This window comes from Pyrenophora tritici-repentis, chromosome 7, assembly GCF_003171515.1.
Source record: "Pyrenophora tritici-repentis strain M4 chromosome 7, whole genome shotgun sequence".
Taxonomy (NCBI): domain Eukaryota; kingdom Fungi; phylum Ascomycota; class Dothideomycetes; order Pleosporales; family Pleosporaceae; genus Pyrenophora; species Pyrenophora tritici-repentis.
In genome coordinates, this window is record NC_089396.1 from 92,371 (window position 1) to 114,117 (window position 21,747).

At 50.5% G+C, this 21,747-nt stretch overlaps 12 protein-coding genes across 12 annotated transcripts; 7 read left to right on the forward strand and 5 right to left on the reverse strand.

Moving 5' to 3' along the window:
• Positions 1 to 1,080: 1,080 nt before the first annotated feature.
• PtrM4_124270 (uncharacterized protein) lies at positions 1,081 to 2,922 on the forward strand (the record flags this gene model as incomplete). Its single annotated transcript, XM_066108646.1, has 2 exons — positions 1,081 to 1,123; positions 1,181 to 2,922. The coding sequence occupies 2 exons, from the start codon at positions 1,081 to 1,083 to the stop codon at positions 2,920 to 2,922; spliced, it is 1,785 nt and encodes a 594-aa protein (XP_065960638.1).
• A 1,725-nt stretch (positions 2,923 to 4,647) lies between these two features.
• On the forward strand, positions 4,648 to 5,039 carry PtrM4_124280 (Protamine-P1 domain containing protein; the record flags this gene model as incomplete). The annotated part of the gene is made up of 2 exons (XM_001939561.1): positions 4,648 to 4,821; positions 4,875 to 5,039. The coding sequence occupies 2 exons, from the start codon at positions 4,648 to 4,650 to the stop codon at positions 5,037 to 5,039; spliced, it is 339 nt and encodes a 112-aa protein (XP_001939596.1).
• Positions 5,040 to 6,192: 1,153 nt separating this feature from the next.
• On the reverse strand, positions 6,193 to 8,293 carry PtrM4_124290 (Hsp70 family protein; the record flags this gene model as incomplete). Its single annotated transcript, XM_001939562.1, has 7 exons — positions 6,193 to 6,390; positions 6,426 to 6,795; positions 6,847 to 6,950; positions 7,007 to 7,109; positions 7,157 to 7,501; positions 7,565 to 8,186; positions 8,242 to 8,293. The coding sequence occupies 7 exons, from the start codon at positions 8,291 to 8,293 to the stop codon at positions 6,193 to 6,195; spliced, it is 1,794 nt and encodes a 597-aa protein (XP_001939597.1).
• A 386-nt stretch (positions 8,294 to 8,679) lies between these two features.
• On the forward strand, positions 8,680 to 10,218 carry PtrM4_124300 (uncharacterized protein; the record flags this gene model as incomplete). The annotated part of the gene is made up of 1 exon (XM_001939563.1): positions 8,680 to 10,218. One exon carries the CDS (start codon positions 8,680 to 8,682, stop codon positions 10,216 to 10,218), a length of 1,539 nt encoding a protein of 512 aa, XP_001939598.1.
• Positions 10,219 to 12,470: 2,252 nt separating this feature from the next.
• Positions 12,471 to 12,791, forward strand: PtrM4_124310 (uncharacterized protein; the record flags this gene model as incomplete). Its single annotated transcript, XM_066108647.1, has 2 exons — positions 12,471 to 12,726; positions 12,769 to 12,791. 2 exons carry the CDS (start codon positions 12,471 to 12,473, stop codon positions 12,789 to 12,791), a joined length of 279 nt encoding a protein of 92 aa, XP_065960639.1.
• Positions 12,792 to 13,766: 975 nt separating this feature from the next.
• Positions 13,767 to 13,898, forward strand: PtrM4_124320 (uncharacterized protein; the record flags this gene model as incomplete). The annotated part of the gene is made up of 1 exon (XM_066108648.1): positions 13,767 to 13,898. The coding sequence occupies one exon, from the start codon at positions 13,767 to 13,769 to the stop codon at positions 13,896 to 13,898; it is 132 nt and encodes a 43-aa protein (XP_065960640.1).
• Positions 13,899 to 14,408: 510 nt separating this feature from the next.
• On the forward strand, positions 14,409 to 14,895 carry PtrM4_124330 (uncharacterized protein; the record flags this gene model as incomplete). Its single annotated transcript, XM_066108649.1, has 2 exons — positions 14,409 to 14,615; positions 14,833 to 14,895. The coding sequence occupies 2 exons, from the start codon at positions 14,409 to 14,411 to the stop codon at positions 14,893 to 14,895; spliced, it is 270 nt and encodes an 89-aa protein (XP_065960641.1).
• A 213-nt stretch (positions 14,896 to 15,108) lies between these two features.
• PtrM4_124340 (uncharacterized protein) lies at positions 15,109 to 16,638 on the reverse strand (the record flags this gene model as incomplete). The annotated part of the gene is made up of 2 exons (XM_066108650.1): positions 15,109 to 15,876; positions 16,111 to 16,638. The coding sequence occupies 2 exons, from the start codon at positions 16,636 to 16,638 to the stop codon at positions 15,109 to 15,111; spliced, it is 1,296 nt and encodes a 431-aa protein (XP_065960642.1).
• A 796-nt stretch (positions 16,639 to 17,434) lies between these two features.
• On the reverse strand, positions 17,435 to 17,866 carry PtrM4_124350 (uncharacterized protein; the record flags this gene model as incomplete). The annotated part of the gene is made up of 1 exon (XM_066108651.1): positions 17,435 to 17,866. The coding sequence occupies one exon, from the start codon at positions 17,864 to 17,866 to the stop codon at positions 17,435 to 17,437; it is 432 nt and encodes a 143-aa protein (XP_065960643.1).
• Positions 17,867 to 18,723: 857 nt separating this feature from the next.
• PtrM4_124360 (uncharacterized protein) lies at positions 18,724 to 19,299 on the reverse strand (the record flags this gene model as incomplete). The annotated part of the gene is made up of 3 exons (XM_066108652.1): positions 18,724 to 18,730; positions 18,763 to 18,848; positions 18,907 to 19,299. 3 exons carry the CDS (start codon positions 19,297 to 19,299, stop codon positions 18,724 to 18,726), a joined length of 486 nt encoding a protein of 161 aa, XP_065960644.1.
• Positions 19,300 to 21,308: 2,009 nt separating this feature from the next.
• On the forward strand, positions 21,309 to 21,413 carry PtrM4_124370 (uncharacterized protein; the record flags this gene model as incomplete). Its single annotated transcript, XM_066108653.1, has 1 exon — positions 21,309 to 21,413. The coding sequence occupies one exon, from the start codon at positions 21,309 to 21,311 to the stop codon at positions 21,411 to 21,413; it is 105 nt and encodes a 34-aa protein (XP_065960645.1).
• Positions 21,414 to 21,602: 189 nt separating this feature from the next.
• Positions 21,603 to 21,746, reverse strand: PtrM4_124380 (uncharacterized protein; the record flags this gene model as incomplete). The annotated part of the gene is made up of 1 exon (XM_066108654.1): positions 21,603 to 21,746. One exon carries the CDS (start codon positions 21,744 to 21,746, stop codon positions 21,603 to 21,605), a length of 144 nt encoding a protein of 47 aa, XP_065960646.1.
• Position 21,747: the final 1 nt, after the last annotated feature.

Below are 21,747 nucleotides of genomic sequence, written 5' to 3' on the forward strand. Positions count from 1 at the left end.
CGTAACCTGTATATGCTAGCAGACTTGCTATCAGTCAGGTAACTCAGTTCGAACTGACTGAACTGACTGCCAAGACTCAGTTCAGTCAGTCAGTTCTTGAGGCAGCTGGACGTCAGTCCAGTCAGTTCAGAAGCCTCCAGACTGACTGAACTGACTGACGTTAGACTGACGTTAGCTGTTTTTAAAGCAGTATTTTAGAGTTGTGAAAGCCACATTTAGTGCGGCTTCGAAGCCGCGCTAGTCCTAGATATAAAGACACTAATCCTATATAAGTTAAAGCATCTAGCTTTAAGCTAATTAGAGTTTGCGGAAATGCGCTACCCGGTGCGCACCTAGTAAGCCTTTCGCGTCGCGTCGCGTCGCGTCTGCTATACACACGACGCTAGACTACTGTTGCCATAATACTTCTTGGTGTACTTCATGTCTACTCCCTCTAATTCAGGCCTTCGCCGCCTTGTAGAATGCGACAAGCGCAATTCTCCTCTACCATCGCTATCAAATGCGCCTACTGTTGGCGATACTGCGAGCGAGGCCCAGGCTGATGAGCCCTTGGCAGTACAGGCGGACTTCCCCAACGACGGCGACGACGACGACGACGACGACAATTACGACGGGCTTGATTTTAAGCGTGTGCCGTATCTTGAGCGGCGCCAGGTTGAGCGTAATAGTCGCGGTGGGCCAAAAAGCTGGATCTACCGCCACGGCTGGGCCGTCTGGCACCGCAAGTACAAGAAAAACTACTGGCTTTGCCGGTACTGCCATCAACGACGGAAGCAGGAGGCTTGCTACGAGGCTGACAGCACTACAAACGCCGGCCGACACCTCTCAAGCAACAAGCCTGGACACTCACACGGACCTAACGGACCTGTACCAATTGCTAGCCGGGAGGGCAATATTATGGGCGCGCTCGCAAAGTCCCAAGTATATATTATGAGGTCTAAAGGGATAGAAGTATCGCAAGAGGTAGCAAACGAGATAGCAGCAAGCTTTTCAACCTCTCGATTTCAGGACGCGCTGAAGGACTGGGTAGTCGCGGACAACCAGAGCCTTCGCGTAATAGAAACGCCGCAGTTTCGAGCCATGATTGCGGCCGTGAGCCCGCTAGCCGAAGCTCTCCTTTGGCGTAGCCACTAAACGCTCCACGATCATATTATTACTGAGTACAATACATACATACTAGCTGTTGCCAACTACCTTCGCGAAGCCCGGTCGCTTATACACGTGTCATTCGACAACTGGACTTCAACTGGTGGGCAGTATGCTTTTACTGGCCTCTGCGTACATTACCTTAACAGCGAGGGCAAGCTAGTTGACCACCTGCTTGGGTTGCCTGAGCTACACGGGGCGCACACTGGCAATAATATTGCCGCTGCAGCAACAACAATACTTCGGCTATTTGGCGTTGACAACGCGAGGGTTGGGTACTTTGTGCTTGACAACGCAAGTAACAATGATACTGCAGTTGAGTCCTTAGCAGAGGAGTTTGGCTTTATCGCAAGCGAGCGGCGGCTGCGGTGCTGCTGCCATATACTCAACCTAAGCGCACAATTAGTAATTTGGGGCAAAGACCGTAGCGCGTACGAGAATGAAGCCGCACACCTTGAGGAAGAGGAGAAGTACATGGATGAGTGGCGCAAATACGGTCCTGTTGGCGTCCTCTTTGACGTGATTGCGTCTATCTGTACGCCTCAAACTCGACAACTACTAGAGCGCCTACAGTGCGAGGAGGCAGAGTCTCTAGGTGTTACACCCCACATCCGGCAGCTTGTGAAGCCTGTTAAGACACGCTGGAATAGCTATTTCAACACGTTTGTCCGTGCAGCTGAGCTACACGGCCCTATCGATGGCTATATTGAGTGTAAACTTGAGGAGCATAGTGCTGCAACAGCAACCTCACGACGCCGGAAGAATCGTGAGCAGCTCCCTGCTGCCCAGCCACGGTTATATATACGCGAAGGGGGTCTAAGCGGCAAGGACTGGGCGACAATAACAGAATACATTCGACTCCTTGAGCCATTTGCCGAAGCTACACGGCTACTTGAAGGTCGCGGCCGACACGGCCGACACGGCGCTATATGGGAAGTTCTAGTAACGTTTGAGTGGCTTCTTGACCAGCTTGAGGCTCTCAAAGACCGCCTTAAGGATGTAAATTACGAAGATCTAGATGCGCCTGAAGATCATCTTATTACAAACGTTAACCTTGCGCATTGTAAGCTTGCTGAGTACTACGCAAAATTCGATAACGCGCCTGTCTACTACACTGCTACAATACTACACCCGCACTACAAACACCACCTCTCAGCGCTCTGGAAGGTGCCTGACACCCATGTCACTGCCCGTGACGGTGTCCACTATCGCGACGGCTGGCTTGACAATAACCACCGGGCATTCCTGCGTATGTGGCAGGGGCGGAAGGACTCTGCAGCCACTTCAGCTCACACTGTAACGCCGCCGCGTAAGAAGCCCCGGCTAGGGATTTCAACGTCGCGATCAGCTTTTCTACAGTCGTCAATTGAGCAAAGCACACGGCAGTTAGAGGCAAGCCTTGCTGAGGATGAGTATGAGATATGGAAGCGGCAACCAGCGTTAGCTGAGGAGGATTGGCTGTCTCTTAATCCGCTTCTATACTGGGAGTCAGTTGCTGGGCAGTTCCCTATACTCTCAAAGTTCGCTATTGACGTCCTAACAATACCAGCAGCAGCGGCAGACTGTGAGCGGACTTTCAGCGAGCTTGGCGACATGTTAGGCACCCGGAGACTCCATATGAAGCCAGAGCTTATTTCAGCTTTGCAGAGCTTGAAGAGCTGGAAGAGGCTTGGTATACAGCCAACAACTACCTCAGCTTCTGGGCTAGCGCGCACACTATCAGAGGAAGAAATCTCAAAAGTACAGGAGCATTTATCTCAGTTCGACGTCAGGTAACTCAGTTCAGTCAGTCCAGTCAGTCCGCAGGCCGCGGCGACGTCAGTTCAGTCAGTCAGTTTTAGTTTAATTGAAAAGTCTTGGCAGTCAGTCCAGTCCAGTTCAGTGACCTCAGGACGTCAGTTCAGTCAGTCCAGAGAGCTCCGGACTGACTGAACTGACTGATAGCAACTCTGGTCGAGCAGCAGCTTGCTGGCTTGGAAAATAAGGACGATCCGGAGCTTGTTCACGACGTTATGCTCCCGGCTCAAGGAGAGCTGGCCGACTCAGTTCTGTCCAAACCAGGGACCACTATAGAAGAGGAGATGGATAGGCGTAATCACAGTCCGCAACAATCAATTAAGTGGGTCCTAGAAGGTTCAGATTGGATTGATTGATTACCGCTTTAAGCCTAGTAGTTACCTATAGGAGTTTAAGCCCTACCTAGATAGGTAAGTGGGTCTAGGAGAGTGACCGGATTGAATTGATTGTTGCGGAGTCTAGGCGTAATAGGGCCATTCATGCGGTTGCCCTGTACTGTCGCGTCGAAGAGGGGGGAATGAACCCTATCCGAACAAGAGGGCGGAGCAGGAACGCCGCCCCACCCGTCAAGAGCCAGCTAGAATACGAGGAAGAGGCATTAGAAGCAGCCAAAGTCTCAGTGTACAAAGAGAAAAGGCCGAAGGTGTGTTTCCTTTGCCTGGGCAACGAAGGACTGCCGCTGGCAGAGCGCATACGTCCCTTTGGTACCCTAGGCGATCTTAGTAAGCATTTTGGACGCAAACATTTAGAACATATTAAGAGTGGGAAGGATCTTAGTTGTAGTCTTTGTAAGGTGCCCCTATTGGACAAGATGCACTTGCAACGACATGCTCAAGAGATTCACGGAACCGTATCCCCTAGACGTTCCTATAGTCGCTGCTAGCATCTGGAATATCATGTTAGATCTCGGATAAAGGAGACAGGGCAAAAGGAGGAAGAAGGTTGTTGTATTGAGAGAGCTACAGAGAGCGATTAGATACACAACCAAGATGAGTAAGCAGGTGACGTGGAGTCACGTGAGGTTGCAGTTCACCCTGTACGGTGTGAACTGAGGTGCCAGGCTGACATTAGAATACCCAGATGAAGCTGGGCCTACCATTCTTCAAAGGTCTAAGCTGCAGATATACTCGGGGAATTTCTGCGCAGCACTTCAATCCAGACGTCTCACCACTCCAATCACGAAGGCACTCTTATTATTTGTGTACTTCTGCGCCATCGCGCGAAGTCGAGACGGCGCAATCACATACTTGAAGTTTGCTAGTGCAGCATCCCACATCGCAAGCTGCATGAATTTGTCCCGTTGATGCAGCGGTATCGGTCGTGTATGGGATCGGGGATTGTTTCATCGGTGGCGGGGTAATAGCAGGTGTGTAGGTGCGGGTGGGTATCGCGATGTTGCTGGCGACAGCATTTCCGTGAGGTAGCCGAATGCGAAGCTGTGTGATGTATGTAAGTAATTGCGCGGTGCTCGGTGCGCGGTGCGCGTGCGCGATGTATCGTAAGGCGGATGATGTATCGTGAGGCGGATGATGTATCGTGAGGCTGGTGAGCGGTTGTGCCTTGGTGGCGGCGGCGTACGTCATCAGGTGCGGACGGGTAGGTAGTCCTGGCTCAGAGCTGGGTCTGGGTCCAGGACCCTAACACGTTAAACTCTGCGCTCAGCCACACGTCTATCCTTCACGACCTCGCTTCGTCCGATACCTAATGGCCGACGTACAATTCACCATATACGCCTCATGGACGAAGAACGACAACACTGAAATAACGGAGATCTCCGCCTTCGGTGGCGTCTCATCCGACGAGGATGACGAACCTAACGATCTCTTTGGTGATGACCACGGCAGCGTCGAGGGTCACATCTGTATTCAGGGCGACTCGGTTAGTGGACTTACATATCATTTCAATTCATCTTCGCGGCTGAATAATCGAAGTTCATAGAGGCCTTTGGCAGACTCCCCGTTCTTTATGTTCGCTCTGATGGTACCACTACCAACGTCGACGAGCACGATGACTGTTACACTATCTTCTTCAAATGCATTGAGGATCTCTGCAACAAGACTTTTGAGCTGAGATTCTTCTTCGATATAATTGAGTAAGTGTCTCGTAGTACTATGTAGACTCCGCAACAATCAATTCAATCCGGTCACTCTCCTAGACCCACTTACCTATCTAGGTAGGGCTTAAACTCCTATAGGTAACTACTAGGCTTAAAGCGGTAATCAATCAATCCAATCTGAACCTTCTAGGACCCACTTAATTGATTGTTGCGGACTGTGGTACTATGTGCATGCGTTGACCTAACTTACTCTGCGTAGGGCTCCGCCTTTAGTAGGCCCAGCTCGGTGCTCAGAAGGCCACGCTCATGCATGTGAGTGTCGACATGCGCACAAGGAGTGGCTTGTACGAGGCGAATGTCTTGGCCAGATCATGGACGAGCACATTCGGATGGCATAGCACAGATTTGCAGTGGCTGCATATAGCTCGCAGATTGCCATCCTGTAGCATCTGATTAAACTGCTCTTTCTTGAATAGCTTCTTGCTGAAGATCCTCTTCTATCTGCCAACGGCTCCGATCATGAAGCCTTTCTCGTCCATATTGTATGTGTGCTCAGGCTCCACTTCGTAAAAGTCGATTGTGCTGCCTAGCTGTTCAAAATACACTTTGTATTTATCACCAGAATCAGCAGCGTGGCGTTTACAGTCCATAGAAGTGCTCCACTGGGATGTGAGCTTGTCTTCGTGTCGGTGGAGGAAGCGAGTAACCCAGCTTTCGGAGACGGGCTTGGCGGGGTTGGAGGGGGTGATTGGTGGGGGGTTTGATGACTGTAAGGGGCTGGAAGGGGATGTGGAAGAGAGTGAGATGAATGGAGGGTAGTGAGGGGAGTCAGCGGCGTGATGGTCGGGAGGTGGTAGTGTCACCGTTGAGGGCGGGAAGGGAGTTCAGGGTGCATATGAGTTTGAGGTGAGTTGTTTATTGGCTATGTGTGCAGCTAACGAAGACATCCAACTTGTGGTGTCTTGTCGTAGTGGGTATCTTAGGAGTGCTCATACGGAAGCGTGAAGAGATTCGCGACGGTCATAGCCGTGCTATTATGTCAACGCCACCAGTGTATCCTCCCATCCTTGTACGCCATACTCCAAGCAGCAACACTCCAAATGATCCCATACCAAAGCCTACAATGAGGTAGGCATCGCTATCGAATGTCGAGCGTGTGCGCGTCTTGTGAGTGTTGAGCGCGTAACTATCGCCTAGGCATAGGTCGCAGTGACAGCTCCGTACCGAACGCCGTTGACCAAGAGAGAGAACTCCAGAGAGGACTGGATAGACATCTCAACTTTGAAGTGTAGTGTATAGTAATGACCGTCTGATAGGCTTAAATGTCGTTGGAACAGATTCTGGGGAACTCCATTCAAGTCAACGTTCAAGGTAGCGACCTTGTAGACGAACTAAGAGCAGTCAGTACACGTTGTTTCTGAATAACATCGAAGGCATATCGACTTGCCTTGTCCTTAGACCGGTAAGACGGTTTATCAGCATCCGTGGCTAGAAGATCACAACTCGCCGAACGGTTGTCACCCGGCCAGAAGTGCTGATGCAGGGTCAGTGTAGCATGCGACTCCGACACAGCAGCAAGGTCTTGGCCCTTCTTCAGCATCCATTCCATCTGATTTGCAGCCTTTTTGAAACCGTCATGTTGAGAAATAAATGAGTCGGCTTCCCTGTGTCTGCCCGAGACGAAGGGGACGTAGAAGTCAGTACCGTAGTGTCTACGACACTTGCGATTCTTGATCGGAGCACGGCCATCGCTTTCAAGACCCTTCGCGGCTGCACCACGAACTATAGCAGACCAGCTACACCATATTAGTTACTGCTCATGATGCATATTGAAGGGGTTCACTTACGCATAAGAAGGTCGGATTGTTTGTAGACCATGGGCTTCTGCGTACGCCTTCACCTTCTCGTAAATGTAGGGCGATTCAGCAAATCCTCCAACCATGAAGATAGACTAGAACAGTAAATAACCGAGTATTGGAACATATTTGAACAATTAGTGTTACATACTTTCAGTTGTACGTTACCGGTGCGGCGTGCTTGCTGTATTTGTCCAAGTAAGAGCTCGTATGTGCGACGAAGCGGAAACTCGAACATCTTCTTCATGTCATTCCTGTTCCTGTCAGATAGAACATGGGGTTTTGTTACTGAAAAGCTTACGCAGTGATCATGATCTCGCCATCCTGGATACCTCGAGCTTCGTCGTCCTCAACTGAGCTCAAAGGAATTGGAAGACGTAGAAAGTTGGTCTCGACACCAGAGAAACCACTCTTAGCCTCGAGAACAAAGTCCTGGACCATGCGGCTCAGTTTTGGCGACAGCGAAGTGCGAGGTAGATTCTCGCTCCTGTCGCCAGCGATCAACATAAAGTCAGCAGTTCCCAGACGGCGTTCTAGCCACTCGAGAAAGCCTCGCTCCACAAAGCTGCCGCCACATTGGTCGCCACTTCCGATGGTAGCTTCTTCCAAAGTGGTTGGATTCAAATCGACAACCCGGTACGAGATCCTAGACGTTGGCGTGCGAAGTTAGCATCTGTCTCATACGAAGTTCGTGATCGGTGTCACATACAAATCCACTGTGCCTCCACCCATATCACAGACAATGAAGCCATCGCCCACAGCAAACTGCTCATCTTGAACGCCTCCGCGAAGTGATTGAATGGTATAGATAGCCGCGGCTTCGGGTTCCGTCGTGAGGATGGTGCGCTTCAGTTGAGGGAGCTCGGTGTCGTTGAAGCCAGCCTTGTTGACAGCCTGAAGCGTGGAGTTTTTCGCAGAGTCTGACCAGACTGCAGGAACAGTGACAACTAAGGTAATCGGCAGTGTTCGCCAGAGGCCTTTGCCGTACTGGATGTCCAAGTTCTTAATGAGATGAGCCTTAACGTGAGCAAGAAACTCCGCGATGATGTTAACTGGCTGGTTGGAAGGGGCTCGGTTATCATAGAGAGAGAGCTCCTTGATGATATGGGCCACCTCGCCAGGCTTTCCGTTATTAAGCAAGAGCTTGGTCCACATATGTCGCTGAACGTTCGGCGGAATCAACGAACCCCATTGAGCGCGGTCGATCAGTGCGATCTCACTCGGAACCTTCTCTTTCGTACCAATCTTGGTGTGACGAGAGGGCCAGTCCTTGATGACCAGGATGTCTTTGCCGACTACACCAGTGTCGGAGGTCTCGCAGAACGCGACGCCTACATGGTCGTTAGCTAGTTGATAATGTTCTGGATCGCTTCAGATCACACTCACCTGTATACGTAGTGCCGTAATCCAGGCCGATCACTAAGCGATTGCTGAGCATGATGAGTATTCACACAGGAGTCAAGTGAGGTTGCGGATGTCGTGGCTGATCGAGAAAATATGAGGGTGCTTTGTGTGAGTATAGAAAAGCTCTAGCGAGCTGCTGAAAATTTTCAAGGTCTCGAGGTGAAAGTGAAGACAGCTCTGAAAGCGCCCGGACGATTTGGTCGCCAGTGTCGCTCACCACCCGCGACTCCCACAGCAAGTAACCTACAACTCCGCGCAACCACCCGTGATAAGTACAGTCGGCACAACACAACGAGAAATTTGCTGTCGCACGTGTCATGCTGGACAAGCTGACAGGAGCAGTGTCGGGAGCAGTAAGTACCCTTCGCGATCACTCAAACACGACTCGAGATACTAAAACAATACATCAAGTTTGCCGCAATGAGAGGACCGAATGAGCCCATACCGACTGCTGAGCTGCACCCTCCTCAGACAGGCCGTAGAACTGGCGATTCTGCACCACGGGCGAGAGCGGAGATCAGCAATGCAAACACCGGTGGTGTTGCTCTGCCCCGGCAATACCAGAAGCACGAGGCTATGAGAGACCATAAGAAGACCCGGTATGAATTCTCCGAAGCGGCAAACCCGCAGGCTGCATTCGAGAGTGTTGCTGCAGAGTTTCAGAATGCGCTCACCGATCGTGAGAAGGAACTCGACGAAGAGCGGCTCAAGTGCAGCTTACTCCTACACGCCAACAACAAAGCCGCCGAGACCATCAAGAATCAGGCTCAGACCATCGCGCAACGGGAAGCTGACGCCAAGTCGCTACACGATCTGCTTGATACCATCGTGGAAGGATATCTTAAGCCCTATGCTCTGGAAAATGGTACTCATCCTGACGGCTGGTCACGAGAATCTGTTCTCGAAGTCATGAAGGCTCTCTCAACAGATGCTAGCGACGCGCATGTCCACACCGCCGAAGCCATGTCTTACGCGGCTGATGTTCATTCCCTAACGGAGCAAGTTCGCACTCTCCAGAAAGAGATGCTCGCCAAGGTGGAGAAAGTACACGTTGCTTCCGACGAACAATTTGCGCAAGACTTTCGCAACATCGTCTCACTCATCAAGACCATGAGCCGTACAGTCCATATTGTCGATACCGTGGATGTTGCAGGAACCTTGGGCACTGGTCCTTTACTCGAGGGCGTGTCGGGCGGTCACTGGGCTGGGCGCGCAAAGAAGAAACTCTTGGTCGAGGCGTGGGTCTGGTCGGTCCTCCTTGATAACATCTTCCGCACACCCTTCGCTATCTTTGGAAACCAGTGTGACGTCTTGAACAGCTACTGGAACAACATCTACCAGCCTCGGCACCGCAATGGTTGGCCGAAGCCTACAACCCTCTGCGAAACTTGGCGTTACACAACAGTAGAGAGCATGCTTGAGCGTATAGATCGAAATATCATCGCGCATGGAAAAGAAGTGGGCGAACCTAACAAGCTTGAAGTCGGCGTCTCTACTCTGCGTCACGAGACATACAACACCATCGGCAGCCGCCTGACCAAGATCTCTTCTATAACCGTTGATGCTCCGCAAGTCCAGAACATTGTCGACAAAGCCTTCAAATTGGCGCTGCAGATGTCACTTCAACGAGTCCGTATCCAGATAACTCACCCCAAGGTCGGAGACAGTTTTAGCACGGACACGATGAAAGCTGTGCCAAACACTGACGGCGAAGACGCCGACGATGGAGCAGTGGCCTTCATCGTCCACCCTGGCCTGACTAAGTGGGGCGACACGCACGGGAAGAACCTCGACCATCGTTACGACATTGTTCCATCTCTAGTTCAGGTAGCAGACTCTTCCAAGCCAGAATCTGTGCAGACCGAGCCAGGACTGCGTGTTTGGGCGAACGTTGTGAAGCACGGTCTTGAGAAGACTTCGGCTTCGGACCGCAAGAATCAAGGAGAAAGCCAGCGCTAAGAGGGAACCAGAGTGTTTCCATTAGTTGACATGTCCAGCAACCAAAGCCGTTCAGACCAGGCACGAAAGGTGCAAGGCGATGGCTACTCTCCGAGACAGTATGAGGCCTTGGGTTGGATATGGTTAGTAGGGAGGTTTCACTTCCTTCTTGACCAGACCACGTTCACATAAATGTGTGATTCTGCTCTATAGCGCGAAAAAATCAACTAGAGAACTCACTTGAGAAATTCATCTTCGCATTCATATCTGTGACCTTAGCTAACCCCATCCCGAGGTCTTCTGTATGGCAGTCTCGTGCTATGTCGCATGTGAAGTTTCGAATGCTCAAGTAAAACTTGTGTGATGGCTGTATAACAGGGAGTAGATGACGATGCAACTATTGATGTAGGAGAAGAACGCGATCGGAATCGAGATGGAAGGCAATGTTCACGTCAGAGGCGCGTCCGAGCGATGCCATTTCCGCGGCTAGCGCCGAACGCGTCGAGCCCATCTTCAGTACTACACCACCGCGAGCTGTGAAAGCACCCGCACCCACGCATGCCAATTGCCCTTCTGCCGTAGTGAGATCATCTCGATGGTGATGGAGACACGCCATGTTTTGAGCTGCGATGGCTTGCGGTCAGAATACGTATGCGAATAGAACTAGCGCATGTATTTGACGATGAGAGCGCCATCGCGGGCAGCTTGAAGCCTAGCATTGATCTGGTTGTCGCTAGACATGGCAGCTTTCCATTGAGCAGTGAGCAGAGTTACCAACAAGCAAGTCAAGTTGCTCGTCAAAACTGGACGCTAACTGTTAGGAGTAGGAGTTATACCTAACAAAGTAACTACTAGGCTACAATAGGTAATCAAGCAAGTCAAGTTAGACCTTCTGAGCCCCACTTACTTGCTTGTTGGCAACTCTGGCAGTGAGCAACAGACAGTGCGTATCCTTGTGATGGAGAACACTGTACCTACGATGGAGGTCAGCTAAAGCATTTGTGAAGGAAGGGGGAGCATCATCAATGGCAAATCCTGTGTCCTCGCTTCTGTAGCGGTAATGTATCTGATGCAGCTGTCGGGCCGTGGTCGCAGAAGAGTACCCCACAACTCAGGGACCGTAGATGGTGGCGGCGAGGGAAGATGATCCTTGTTCACATTGACCTGATCCTTGAGTGTCAAGCCCGAATACCGCTAGCATGGACCTAGCCCTTACAGAGGGAATGCTTTTCAAGCATCTTGCGCCCTGTGCTTTCATTTTCCATCGCTGCCGCCCTCCGCATATCGATGGCTGCTTGTGTATGTGGTGATGGCGCCTCACGAGGTAGCCCAAGTGCTTCCGCGAATTGCGCTAGTGCATCTAGAAATGGTGTGCCACGGTCGATGGTGATGTTGTAGCCTGCCAACCGCCTCGTGCGTCCACAGATTTCATCCGCATGGGTGATGGGTTCCGAGGTGTAAACATCGGGCTGGCTTCCTCAGCAAGAGAGAGGATGGGTTCGAGGGCGGGCAGATTCTCCTCCGTGAGAGGTAGCCGGGAAGGGCTGTGGTTTGCAGATATTCGTTCTGCAAACGCCGCGAAGTCGATTGCTGTGATCGCTTTGGTGGTGTAGGCTGGTTGAGAGAGCGCACGCCATTTTTGCGGAGGAGAGGGCGATAGTGTAGGAGAAGCACGAGAGCAACGTTCAGCACAATGTTAGCAACAAGGAGTAGGCGGAGTGCGCTTCGTAGAGAGTGGCGCGGCTTCGCGGGCTGCGGGGGACTGAGCATATGGCGACTCGAAGTATTTCTGCCTCGTGGGGTTTACGCTTGATCAGAGCGAACTCGCATAAGATGGTGAGGCCGTGAATACGTTTTGGTGCGATAATGACCGTGTGTGTTGGTTGTTGTTGACCGCTGCTGACAGCCGAAAACAATTGCCCTACGGTAACGTAAGCCACCACCGAGCGCCCGCCCCCACCGAGCGCCCGCACGGCCCGCAAACTTCAAATTTGCACCCATCTTCAACACTACATTTCTCAGCGACCATGGCAGCTATTGACGTAGCTCTCGCAGCGTTGGAATCGTTAGAACCTAGACAAGATTTTGAATATTCAGCATATGCGAAAAAGTATGGCTGCTCGCGAACAACGCTGTCGAGGCGCCACCGGAAAGTTCAAGAGGCACGAACAACAAAGCTTGCAAATAGCCGGCTTCTTAATACTGTACAAGAACAATAGCTTGTACAGTATATAAAGGACCTTTGCGCACGAGGACTACCTCCTTCAAGACCAATGATACGAAATTTCGCCAGCGATATAGCCAAGAAGCCTGTGGGTAAGAACTGGGTGGACCGATTCGTCAAGCGCCACAGCATTGATCTCATCTCACATTGGGCCACCGGCCTTGACCGCAATCGCTTTAAAGCTGATAACGCCTTCATGTATAGCTTATACTTCGAACTTATAAAGCGAAAGATTAAGCAGTACAACATTGATAGTCGCTATATATACAATATAGATGAGAAGGGCTTTCTCATTAGCATCTTAAGTAAGATGAAGCGGGTGTTTTCTAGGCACTAATACGAGTTAGGAAAGATGAAGCACATGCTCTAGGATGGTAATAGGGAGTGGATTACTACCTTAGCTTGCATATGCGCTGATAGATCAGCTCTTACTCCAGCACTAATTTATTAAGCTCAGAGTGGTAATATTCAAGATACATAGTTACAAGACTTTAAGCCAAAGAAACACCGAGCTTTCTTTACCTCATTACTATCTAGATAGACTAGTAATACGATAGGATTAGCCTAGCTTAAGTAGGTGTTTGATCGAGAAACCAAAGCCAAAGCCTAAAGCTTATACCGCTTACTTATCCTTGACGGCTATGGCAGCCATGTTACTATAGATTTTATCAGCTATTGCGACTAGAACAAGATCCTATTAGCTATATATCCACCTCATAGTACGCATACGCTGCAGCCGCTCGACGTCGTCATGTTTGCTCCGTTGGCAGCTGCATACAAAGCTAAGCTTGCCAGCTTCTTGAATATCTCCCAAGGCCTCACCTCTATCACCAAGCGCGATTTCTATCGACTGTTCAATGCAGCATGGACCTCCTCCTTCACAGAGATGCTTGTAATAAAGGCCTTTGCAGCTACAGGGCTTCATCCCTTCAAGCCGGATGTAATACTCTGTCGCTTCAGCACTGCAACTCCAAGCAACTCTAGGCCATCTTCAAGCAATAGCACAACGTCAGTACTTAGTGCAAGCGATTGGAGAAAGATAGAGCGTCTTTTAAGGCAGGCTGTGGATGATGTATATGATACAAAGTCGAAGAAGCTCAGCCAAACGATCCACACCATCTCCGTAAAAAATACCCTCCTTCAGCATGAGAACAACCAGCTCAAAGAGGCCCTAGCTAATGAAAAGAAGCGTAGGCAGCGTGGCAAAGCTTTATTACTGCTGCCGCCTGAAAATTCAAATGGTGGAGCTCAATTCTGGTCACCTACAAAGGTAGAGCAAGCTCGTCAACGCTAGGAGCAAAAAGACCTTGAAGAACAGGCGGCTCAATACTAGAAAACTGAGACCATGAAGCTGAGAGAGCAGCAAAAGCTTGCTAAGGCTCAACAGCTTAAAGAGCGTCGTCTTAACAGAGTTGTGGCAAAGGAGAAGCGGGACTATGAAGCTGAACAAAAGCGCCTTGCCCGCAAGGAAGATTAGATAGCAAGGCAGCTCAAAAAGCAACTCTAGAACGATCTTAAATTGTCCTAAAAGGGTAAGAGGCGCAGCCTTAAGCTTTAAGTTGCAGTGCAGAGTGTAGAGGTGGATGGAGAGCCTGCTGCAGGTGGTGTAGAGGAGCTGGTGGTGATGGCTACTTCACGCTCTAGCCGGCAAATCAAGCCGACCCACAAAGTAATTACGTAATTCTATTTAATTCAATCTACTCTAATACCTCATGCGACAGCGACACTAGAAAATCTCGTGATAATAGCTGTTGTGGGTGGCTCTACAGCCTCATAAAGTAGGTGGTGTAAATGCGTGTTCGCGGGCGTTCGGTGGGGGCGGGCGCTCGGTGGTGGCTTACGTTACGGTAGGCTCCTTGGCGATGGCAAGTGACCCCAACATATTAGCGGAGGGACTAACACAGTTACCCGGCCCCAATGATGTCCTAACTTTAGGAGCTGTTTCCCTCGGTTTTTGACTCCGCTCACACTAAAATAGTAGGCCACCATGGGGACGAGTATCGATGATATAGCGAGTTTGGTGCAGGGGCTCACCCTTGGGGCCCACCCCTACTCTGCACGCAACCAATTATCCTTTCCACAAGAAGCTATTCAAGGACTTGATCAATTAGTCAGCACCATTACTTCACGAGCGCGATCAGTCAAAGATCTCATTGACGATGTAAACAACTCCTTTACAGTGCCCGTGCACCAGGTGAGCCACGTCGGCAGGTGAGCCACCCCACCAAATTTGAGCGTTTTCCAAAAATGAGGCTGTACAACAACGAGCAATTGCTATTATCGCGAGTTTTGATGGTGTTGTAGTATACTGATGCTTGCAATTACTTTGTACTATTTGAATTTTGCCGGCACGTTGATTGGCCGGCCGCGCGTTGTCATTTTGGGTGGCGGCGGCGGCGGCGGCGGTGCAGGAGCCGCGCCACTTCCAGCATCAACAACACGATGACGACGAGAAATTTTTGAAATCCGAGTAGATGAGGCTGCTCGCTTGCCCTTCTTATGTGTATCTCCAGCTTTTTGTGAGGTTGCAGCAGCTCGTTGTTGCTGTTTGAGCGCCCGGGATTTGATGCGCTCATCGGCGGAGGCTTTTCTGGCAGCATCACGAGCTTGTTTGGCGCGCTGACGCTCAGCTTTTGCCTCCTCCGCGAGCTTTTTTTTGTAGATAATTGAGGCTGCCTTCAGCTCCTTCATCTCAGTTTTCTGGAGTTGTAGTTGCTCGGCTTCATGTTGTTTCGTGGCCTCGCGCTCGCGAGCTTCATGTATCTTCCGGGGACTCCAGAAAGTCGCGCCGCCGTGATGCTGCTCGGGCTGCTGTAGATCCAGCGGGTAGCTCTTTTTTGGTGTTTTGTTTTGATGTCGAGCGCGGCGCGCAGCCCGTCGTTTTCGTGATGAAGTAGCTCGTTTTGCGTTTGTAGAGAGTGCAATGAAGCCGCCAGCTGTTTGGCTTCAACTTTAGCCCTATCCGCAACCGCAGCATCAAAAACTTTGCGCAGCTGAATCCAGCTATTTCTATCACCGTGCTCACCGATCTTTGAAGCCTCAGCTGCCCTAGTTGTAGTGTTGTTAAAGCGTTTCAGGATGACCTCAGCATCCATTGGCCACACGCCTGTAGCTTGAAAACTCTTCTTGATGCTATCTGGAGTCATCGTACAGCTCCACGCCGCCCAAAAGATGCTGTAGAACTCGCGTTTTGTGACGTTGACGATGCCTTGCGCTCGATGAATATGCCTATCCAGCTCGCGAGAATAGTTTGTAGCCAACGGCGCAAACAGCCCGACGTCGAGCGGCTGAAGAGTATGAGTTGCGTGCGGTGGAAACACAGCTAAAAGTATCTTGTGGGCACCGCAAAAGTCGATAAACTCGGTGGTTACATGGCTGCCGTGGCCATCAAGGATAAGGAGTCTCCATCGGCGCATTGCTCGCTCCTTCGTGAGCCGATCAAACACCTGTTCGAGCTAGGCTAATCCAAGCTCATTGTTTGACTATCCTGAAGGTGAGTTAGCAAAAATAACCTGAGGTTTTTCGGCTTCTACGTCGTCAACCTAGCCCGATCGAAGCGTAGTTTTGCCTGTGTATACTAGCGCCAGCGGCAATGCCTCACCGGAAGCGCTTACGCAAGTAATGAGTGTAATCCATTCTCTGTTGCCATCCTGGATAGCGGCCTAGCGCTCTTTTGATACCTAAACTACCTTTGTGAAGATCCTTTTTGAGCGGTTTGTGACGCCAATGGCGAAGCCTTTCTTATCCGCATTCCATATATCGCGAGCCTCAATGCCGTATTCAAGCATTTTTGAGAAGAGCATATGAAAATACAGCTCATATCGTTCTTTTGAGTCGGCCTTGTGCCTATCGCGATCGATGCCGGCGCTCCATTTGGTGGTGAGTTTGTCGGCATGACGATGTAGAAACCGAGAAACCCAACTTTCTGAAACCTCCACTTTCGCTATCGATCCGGCGAAATTCTGTATCATTTCTCTTGTAGGTGGCAAGCCTTGCTTTACGCATCTTTCTATGTATATCATGAGCTCGTGCTCCTGTTGTGGGCTGAGTAGCTGTTGTTGTTGATGGGCAGCTGCATTTGAGCGTGTGATGCCTTGGTGCCTCCGCGACAACGTCGTTCGATCAACCCCGAATCTTCTTGCGACTGCGCGGTATGAAAATGATGCGCCGGCTTCACGCGATTCAATTGCATCTATCGCAGCCTCAATTGGATCCATGATGGTGGAGTTGCTGCTTGTTGAAGTTGGAGATACACAGGGTGCAGCTATGCGCGGGGTGGCTCACCTGCCAACGTGGCTCACCTGGTGCACGGGCACTGTAATCCATCTATTGGAGATGTGTGTTCGCTCTATAACGTAAGCCACCACCGAGCGCCCGCCCCCACCGAACGCCCGCGAACACGCATTTACACCACCTACTTTGTGAGGCTGTAGAGCCACCCACAACAGCTATTATCACAAGATTTTCTGGTGCTGCAATCGCATGTGGTATTAGAGTAGATTAAATTAACTAGAATTACGTAATTACTTTGTAGGTACGCTTAATTCGCCGGCCAGAGCTTGAAGTAGCCATCACCACCGGCTCCTCTCCACTACCTACAGTAGGCTCTCTATCCACCTCTACACTCTGCACTACAACTTGAAGCTTAAGGCTGCGCCTCTTACCCTTCTAGGACAATTTAAGATCGTTCTAGAGCTGCTTTTTAAGCTGCCTAGCTATCTATTCTTCCTCGCGGGCAAGGCGCTTTTGTTCAGCTTCACGGTCCCGCTTCTCTTTCGCCATAACTCTGTTAAGACAACGCTCTTTAAGCTGCTAAGCCTTAGCAAGCTTTTGCTGCTCTCTTAGCTTTATGGCCTTAGTTTTCTAGTATTGAGTCGCTTGTTCTTCTAGGTCTTTTTGCTCCGGGCGTTAACGAGCTTGCTCTACCTTTATAGGTGACCAGAATTGAGCTTTACTATCTGAATTTTCTGGCGGCAGTAGTAATAAAGCTTTGCAACGCTACCTACGCTTCTTCTAATTGACTAGGGTCTCTTTAAGTTGGCTGTTCTCATGCTGAAGGAGGGTATTTTTCACGGAGATAGTGTAGATCGTTTGGCTGAGCTTCTTCGACTTTGTATCATATATATCATCCACAGCCTGCCTTAAAAGACGCTCTATCTTTCTCCAATCGCTTGCACTAAGTAATGACGTCGTGCTATTGCTTGAAGATGGCCTAGAGTTGCTTGGAGTTGCAGTGCTGAAGCGACGGAGTATTGCGTCCGGCTCGAAGGGATGAAGCCCTGTAGCTGCAAAGGCCTTTGTTACAAGCGTTTCTGTGAAGGAGGAGGTCCATGCGGCATTGAAAAGTCGATAGAAATCGCGCTTGGTGATGGAGGTGAGGCCTTGGGAGATATTCAAGAAGCTGGCAAGCTCAGCTTTGTATGCAGCTGCCAACGGAGCAAACATGACGACGTCGAGCGGCTGCAGCGTATGAGTACTATGAGGTGGATATATAGCCAATAGAATCTTGTTCTGGTCGCAATAACGTGTATCCCTCCGTGCCGGGACTCCCTGTGTGCCGGGACCGGCCAATCAGATCGCTTAAATCACAGACTTCTGCCCAAAATCTGCAAGTTGATTGGCGGGTCCCGGCACACAGGGAGTCCCGGCACGGAGGGATGGACGTTAGGCTATTCAGCAAATCGACTGTCTAGGCATGATACCAGCCCTTCTCATTCAGTACCTGCATTTCTTTGATAATGCAACCCTCTCCAGCTTCTTCGTTTTTTCTGCTCATACTCTTCCACCTTTTGACTCTTCTTGACACCTCCCACTCTTTGAGCCAAGGTGAGGCTATCCATCGGCGGATGCGATTTTCCCACAAGGCCTTGAATACCTGCCGAGAGGAAAGCAGCAATTCTTGCGGATGTACAGCATCGTATGCCTCACCACTATACCCAACACGCACCTGAGGATTTACATAAGTTCGTTTCTCGGCACGAAGAGGATTGTCTATGTGTATTAGGCAACATTCAGAAGCTTCGATATGGGAATTTGCAAGAGAGTCTGGTATTGCACGAAATCGTAGCGGGGGGCTCGAAACGAAAGGTCCAGCAGGCATCGCAACTGCATTAGAACGTAACGAATTAGCCATCGACAGGAAAGTAGATAAAAGAACGACTTTATAGCCCGTAGAGCCCATTAATGATATCTTAGACTTACCTATGCCGTTCCAACAACTAGTCACGGGCACTGGATGATTTCTCAACATCGCTCTTCGGGATTCCCTGGCTCGGAAGTACGGCCACGTCTGCATAAGTGGTTCATGACCTTCGGCGTCCCGGAGCGCAAATGTATCGTACAACTGCGGAGGCGAACTAAAGTCCAGTGAACAAGCGGCTGCAAAGTCTCCATTGTTCGTATGGAGTAATCGGAAGACGTCCTCTACCTATACTATCGTTAGCTACTCCAAGCAGTTCGAGTGTGAGTCAGCTCGTAAGGCATACTTCAAACATGACGTCGTTCAAGAAAAGGACTTTATCAAACCGCTCCCCTTGCCGAGCTAGCTCCTGCAAAGACTCAAGGGTCCAGTTACGAAGTCGAGAAAGATATGGTATCCGTCTGAGCTCTCTCCTTCCCCTAGGTGTGTCTACCCAGCCTGAGCCTCTGTTCACGACAGAGATCTCATCTAGATGAGTAGTCTCCGAAAGAGTTATGTTTCGCCTGATCTGATGTGCCGCTAGCGCCATGTCAAGCTCCCTCAAGGCACCTTTGCTATCGTCCCAACTCCCATTTTCGTAGACTGTGACGAAGACATTCTCCCGGCCAAGCGCATTAGCTAGAGCGATTACGGCATCGTTCCAATAACTTCGTAGAGCCTGCTCGCCGTTCCAATACATACTAGCGATGTACACTCGTTCCGATGGTTTAGTAACAGGTTCGTTCGTAGGGCTCGACAGGCAGCGTAGAATCTGCGTAACCTCAAAAATATTGAACAAAATAAAAACAAGAATGAATACTTGCATAATTGCACTACGACGCAGCGCTCGTAGGTTGCGCATCATTGCTGCCATCGAGGCTTTGTAGAGGTATTATCGGAGTAAGTGTAAGTAGTGCGGGAAGGAATTGAAGGATTGAACTGAGGTTGTATTATGTGTAGCTACGAACATTAGATATACATGAGTGGCTGTAAACAGCGCTAGTATAGGATGGGGAGTCGCATCTCACTGAAGGTGAGGCGCGGCTGCCCATGAGGCAAGAGATACTCAAACCGTGACAGGTATACTGTACGTCGGAGAAATGAGAGCTACGCAACTAATCGAGGATTTCTTCCTTCAGCTGCAATCACCTGTCCACCCTAAAATCAGGCATTCTCGCCTAATGACGACCTTAGCCAGATAGTGCTAGTTTGTGTCAGTAATGCCCCTAGACAAGCGCATACCAGGTGGGTCAATGTGCCGCGTGGGATGGAAGACGGGCGGCGTGCAAAAAGCGGAAACTGCAAGTGCATGTAAGTGTACTGCAGCCATGCGGCGAAGCTTTTGTGACAGCCTCGTCCGCTCGCTGTCTGAGCGGTAATTCGTTCCTGGTCCATACAGACAAACGACAGCCTCGCGATTGCCTCGGAGCATGGGCGGCTATTAACAAAAAGTGGGCTGGCCCCTTGCTGCGACATCGGCCTCATTTGATATTGCTGCCTACCTACAAAAATTGCATCCTCGCCGCATGGTTGCAGGCGTGTTCGATCACAGCAGTTGGGTTGGCTGTCACACGTCTAGGCGCTAGGACCGTTCCGTAAGCTTTTGCCGCATGAGCCGCGCGCTGCAAGAGCCGTCGGATGGTACCTGCATCGCTTCGGCTGACATGCCGAACCAAGATGCCCAGTCTCGGTTCAGAAGTGGCCGAAATTTGGGGGCAAGGCTGTTGACAAGGCCACGGATGGGATGGTATAGGCTGTGTGGGCGCAGAGCGTTGCATACCTGTCGAGGTGTTTCACTCGGTCCACACTCGGCTCGTTTGGCAACCAAGTTTGAGCAGTCGACTGAACTGAATCTAATCCTACAATAGGAGCGGGACTGATCGAGACACGACTGGGACGTCACCATAAGCACTTTCGAGAATTCGTCGGCTCAGCGCAGAGCTGTCATGACAAGAACTGTGCCGTAGTGGCGCGTGTGTTTACTAGTAAGCTGCTTACGCTTCCGAAGTGAGTTTGTGCACGGAACTGAGCAATTGAGTTCCCGGCGTCTACAGCAAGCGAAACGCGCTTCCGTATACACTGTAGTGTAGACAAGGGTAGGCCAGCCTACTGCAAACAGCTGGGCCGCGCTTCCTACGCGTTCATGCACAGACCTCTTTGCGGTAATTAACAGGGGTAGATGCCTGAAGTGGGGCTACGGTAGAAACTAGCAATCGCTTCCTAGCTATTTTACACTATATCCTCAGTCACACCACTCTTCCTAGAGCTACAAAAGATGTAATTCCCTTCTTAATAGGTGACGCTGCGAGACGTTAAAGAGTGGTCTACTCAGCTCCTTTCTCGTCGCTATCGCCGTTATCTCAGCCTGCTCGCCGTGAAAAACAGCCGCCACCGCACTACCATCTACGTAACCGTCCGCCTTCCTTCGACACTAAGCAAAGCAACGGAGCTCTTCTAGGGGTTCAAGCCTGTGATAAGACAAAAATAGTAATAGACAAGACACATTCAAGTGTGTAATCTACATCCCCTTGTCGTCTCAGTTGTACTCAGACTTTCCAACAAGCAAGTCAAGTCAAGCCGGCTGGCTGGCTCGAGTGGAGCTTGATAAGATGGTGAGCAGCTTGACTTGATCACATAATCAAGCTGAGATAGGTAGCTTGCTTAAGGCTTGACTTAATAGCTTGATAGCCTATACTACAAAAATTCCTAATGTTAAGTCTCGTAATAGTCGCCACCCTAGCTGCTAAGGTCGTACAAAAGCTCTATTTCGTCGTCCGTCATCGTCGACTTAGCCGCGACCTCGACGTCGCCTAAGCCGGCTCTTTGCCACCGTCTTACGCACTGTGTAGCCGCCAGAAGCTGCGGTTTTATAGTGCGGCGACGCGGCTCGAGGAGGTCGCCAAGCTCACTAAACAGGCGCTCACACTCACAGCTTGAGGCTGGGGTAGAGAGTACATCGAGCGTGAGCTTGCTGAGGTTAGGGTAGCGATCGCGTAGCTCTACCTAGTATTTAATGGGGTTGTTTGCCTGATTGCTACGCTTCTCCGCGCGCAGCTCGCTACGCTTCCACCGCTCGAACTCGTCGTCGTCTGTGGTGTTGTTGATGGAGGCGCTGGGGTTGATGAGGCCGTCAATCGCGTCGTCCATG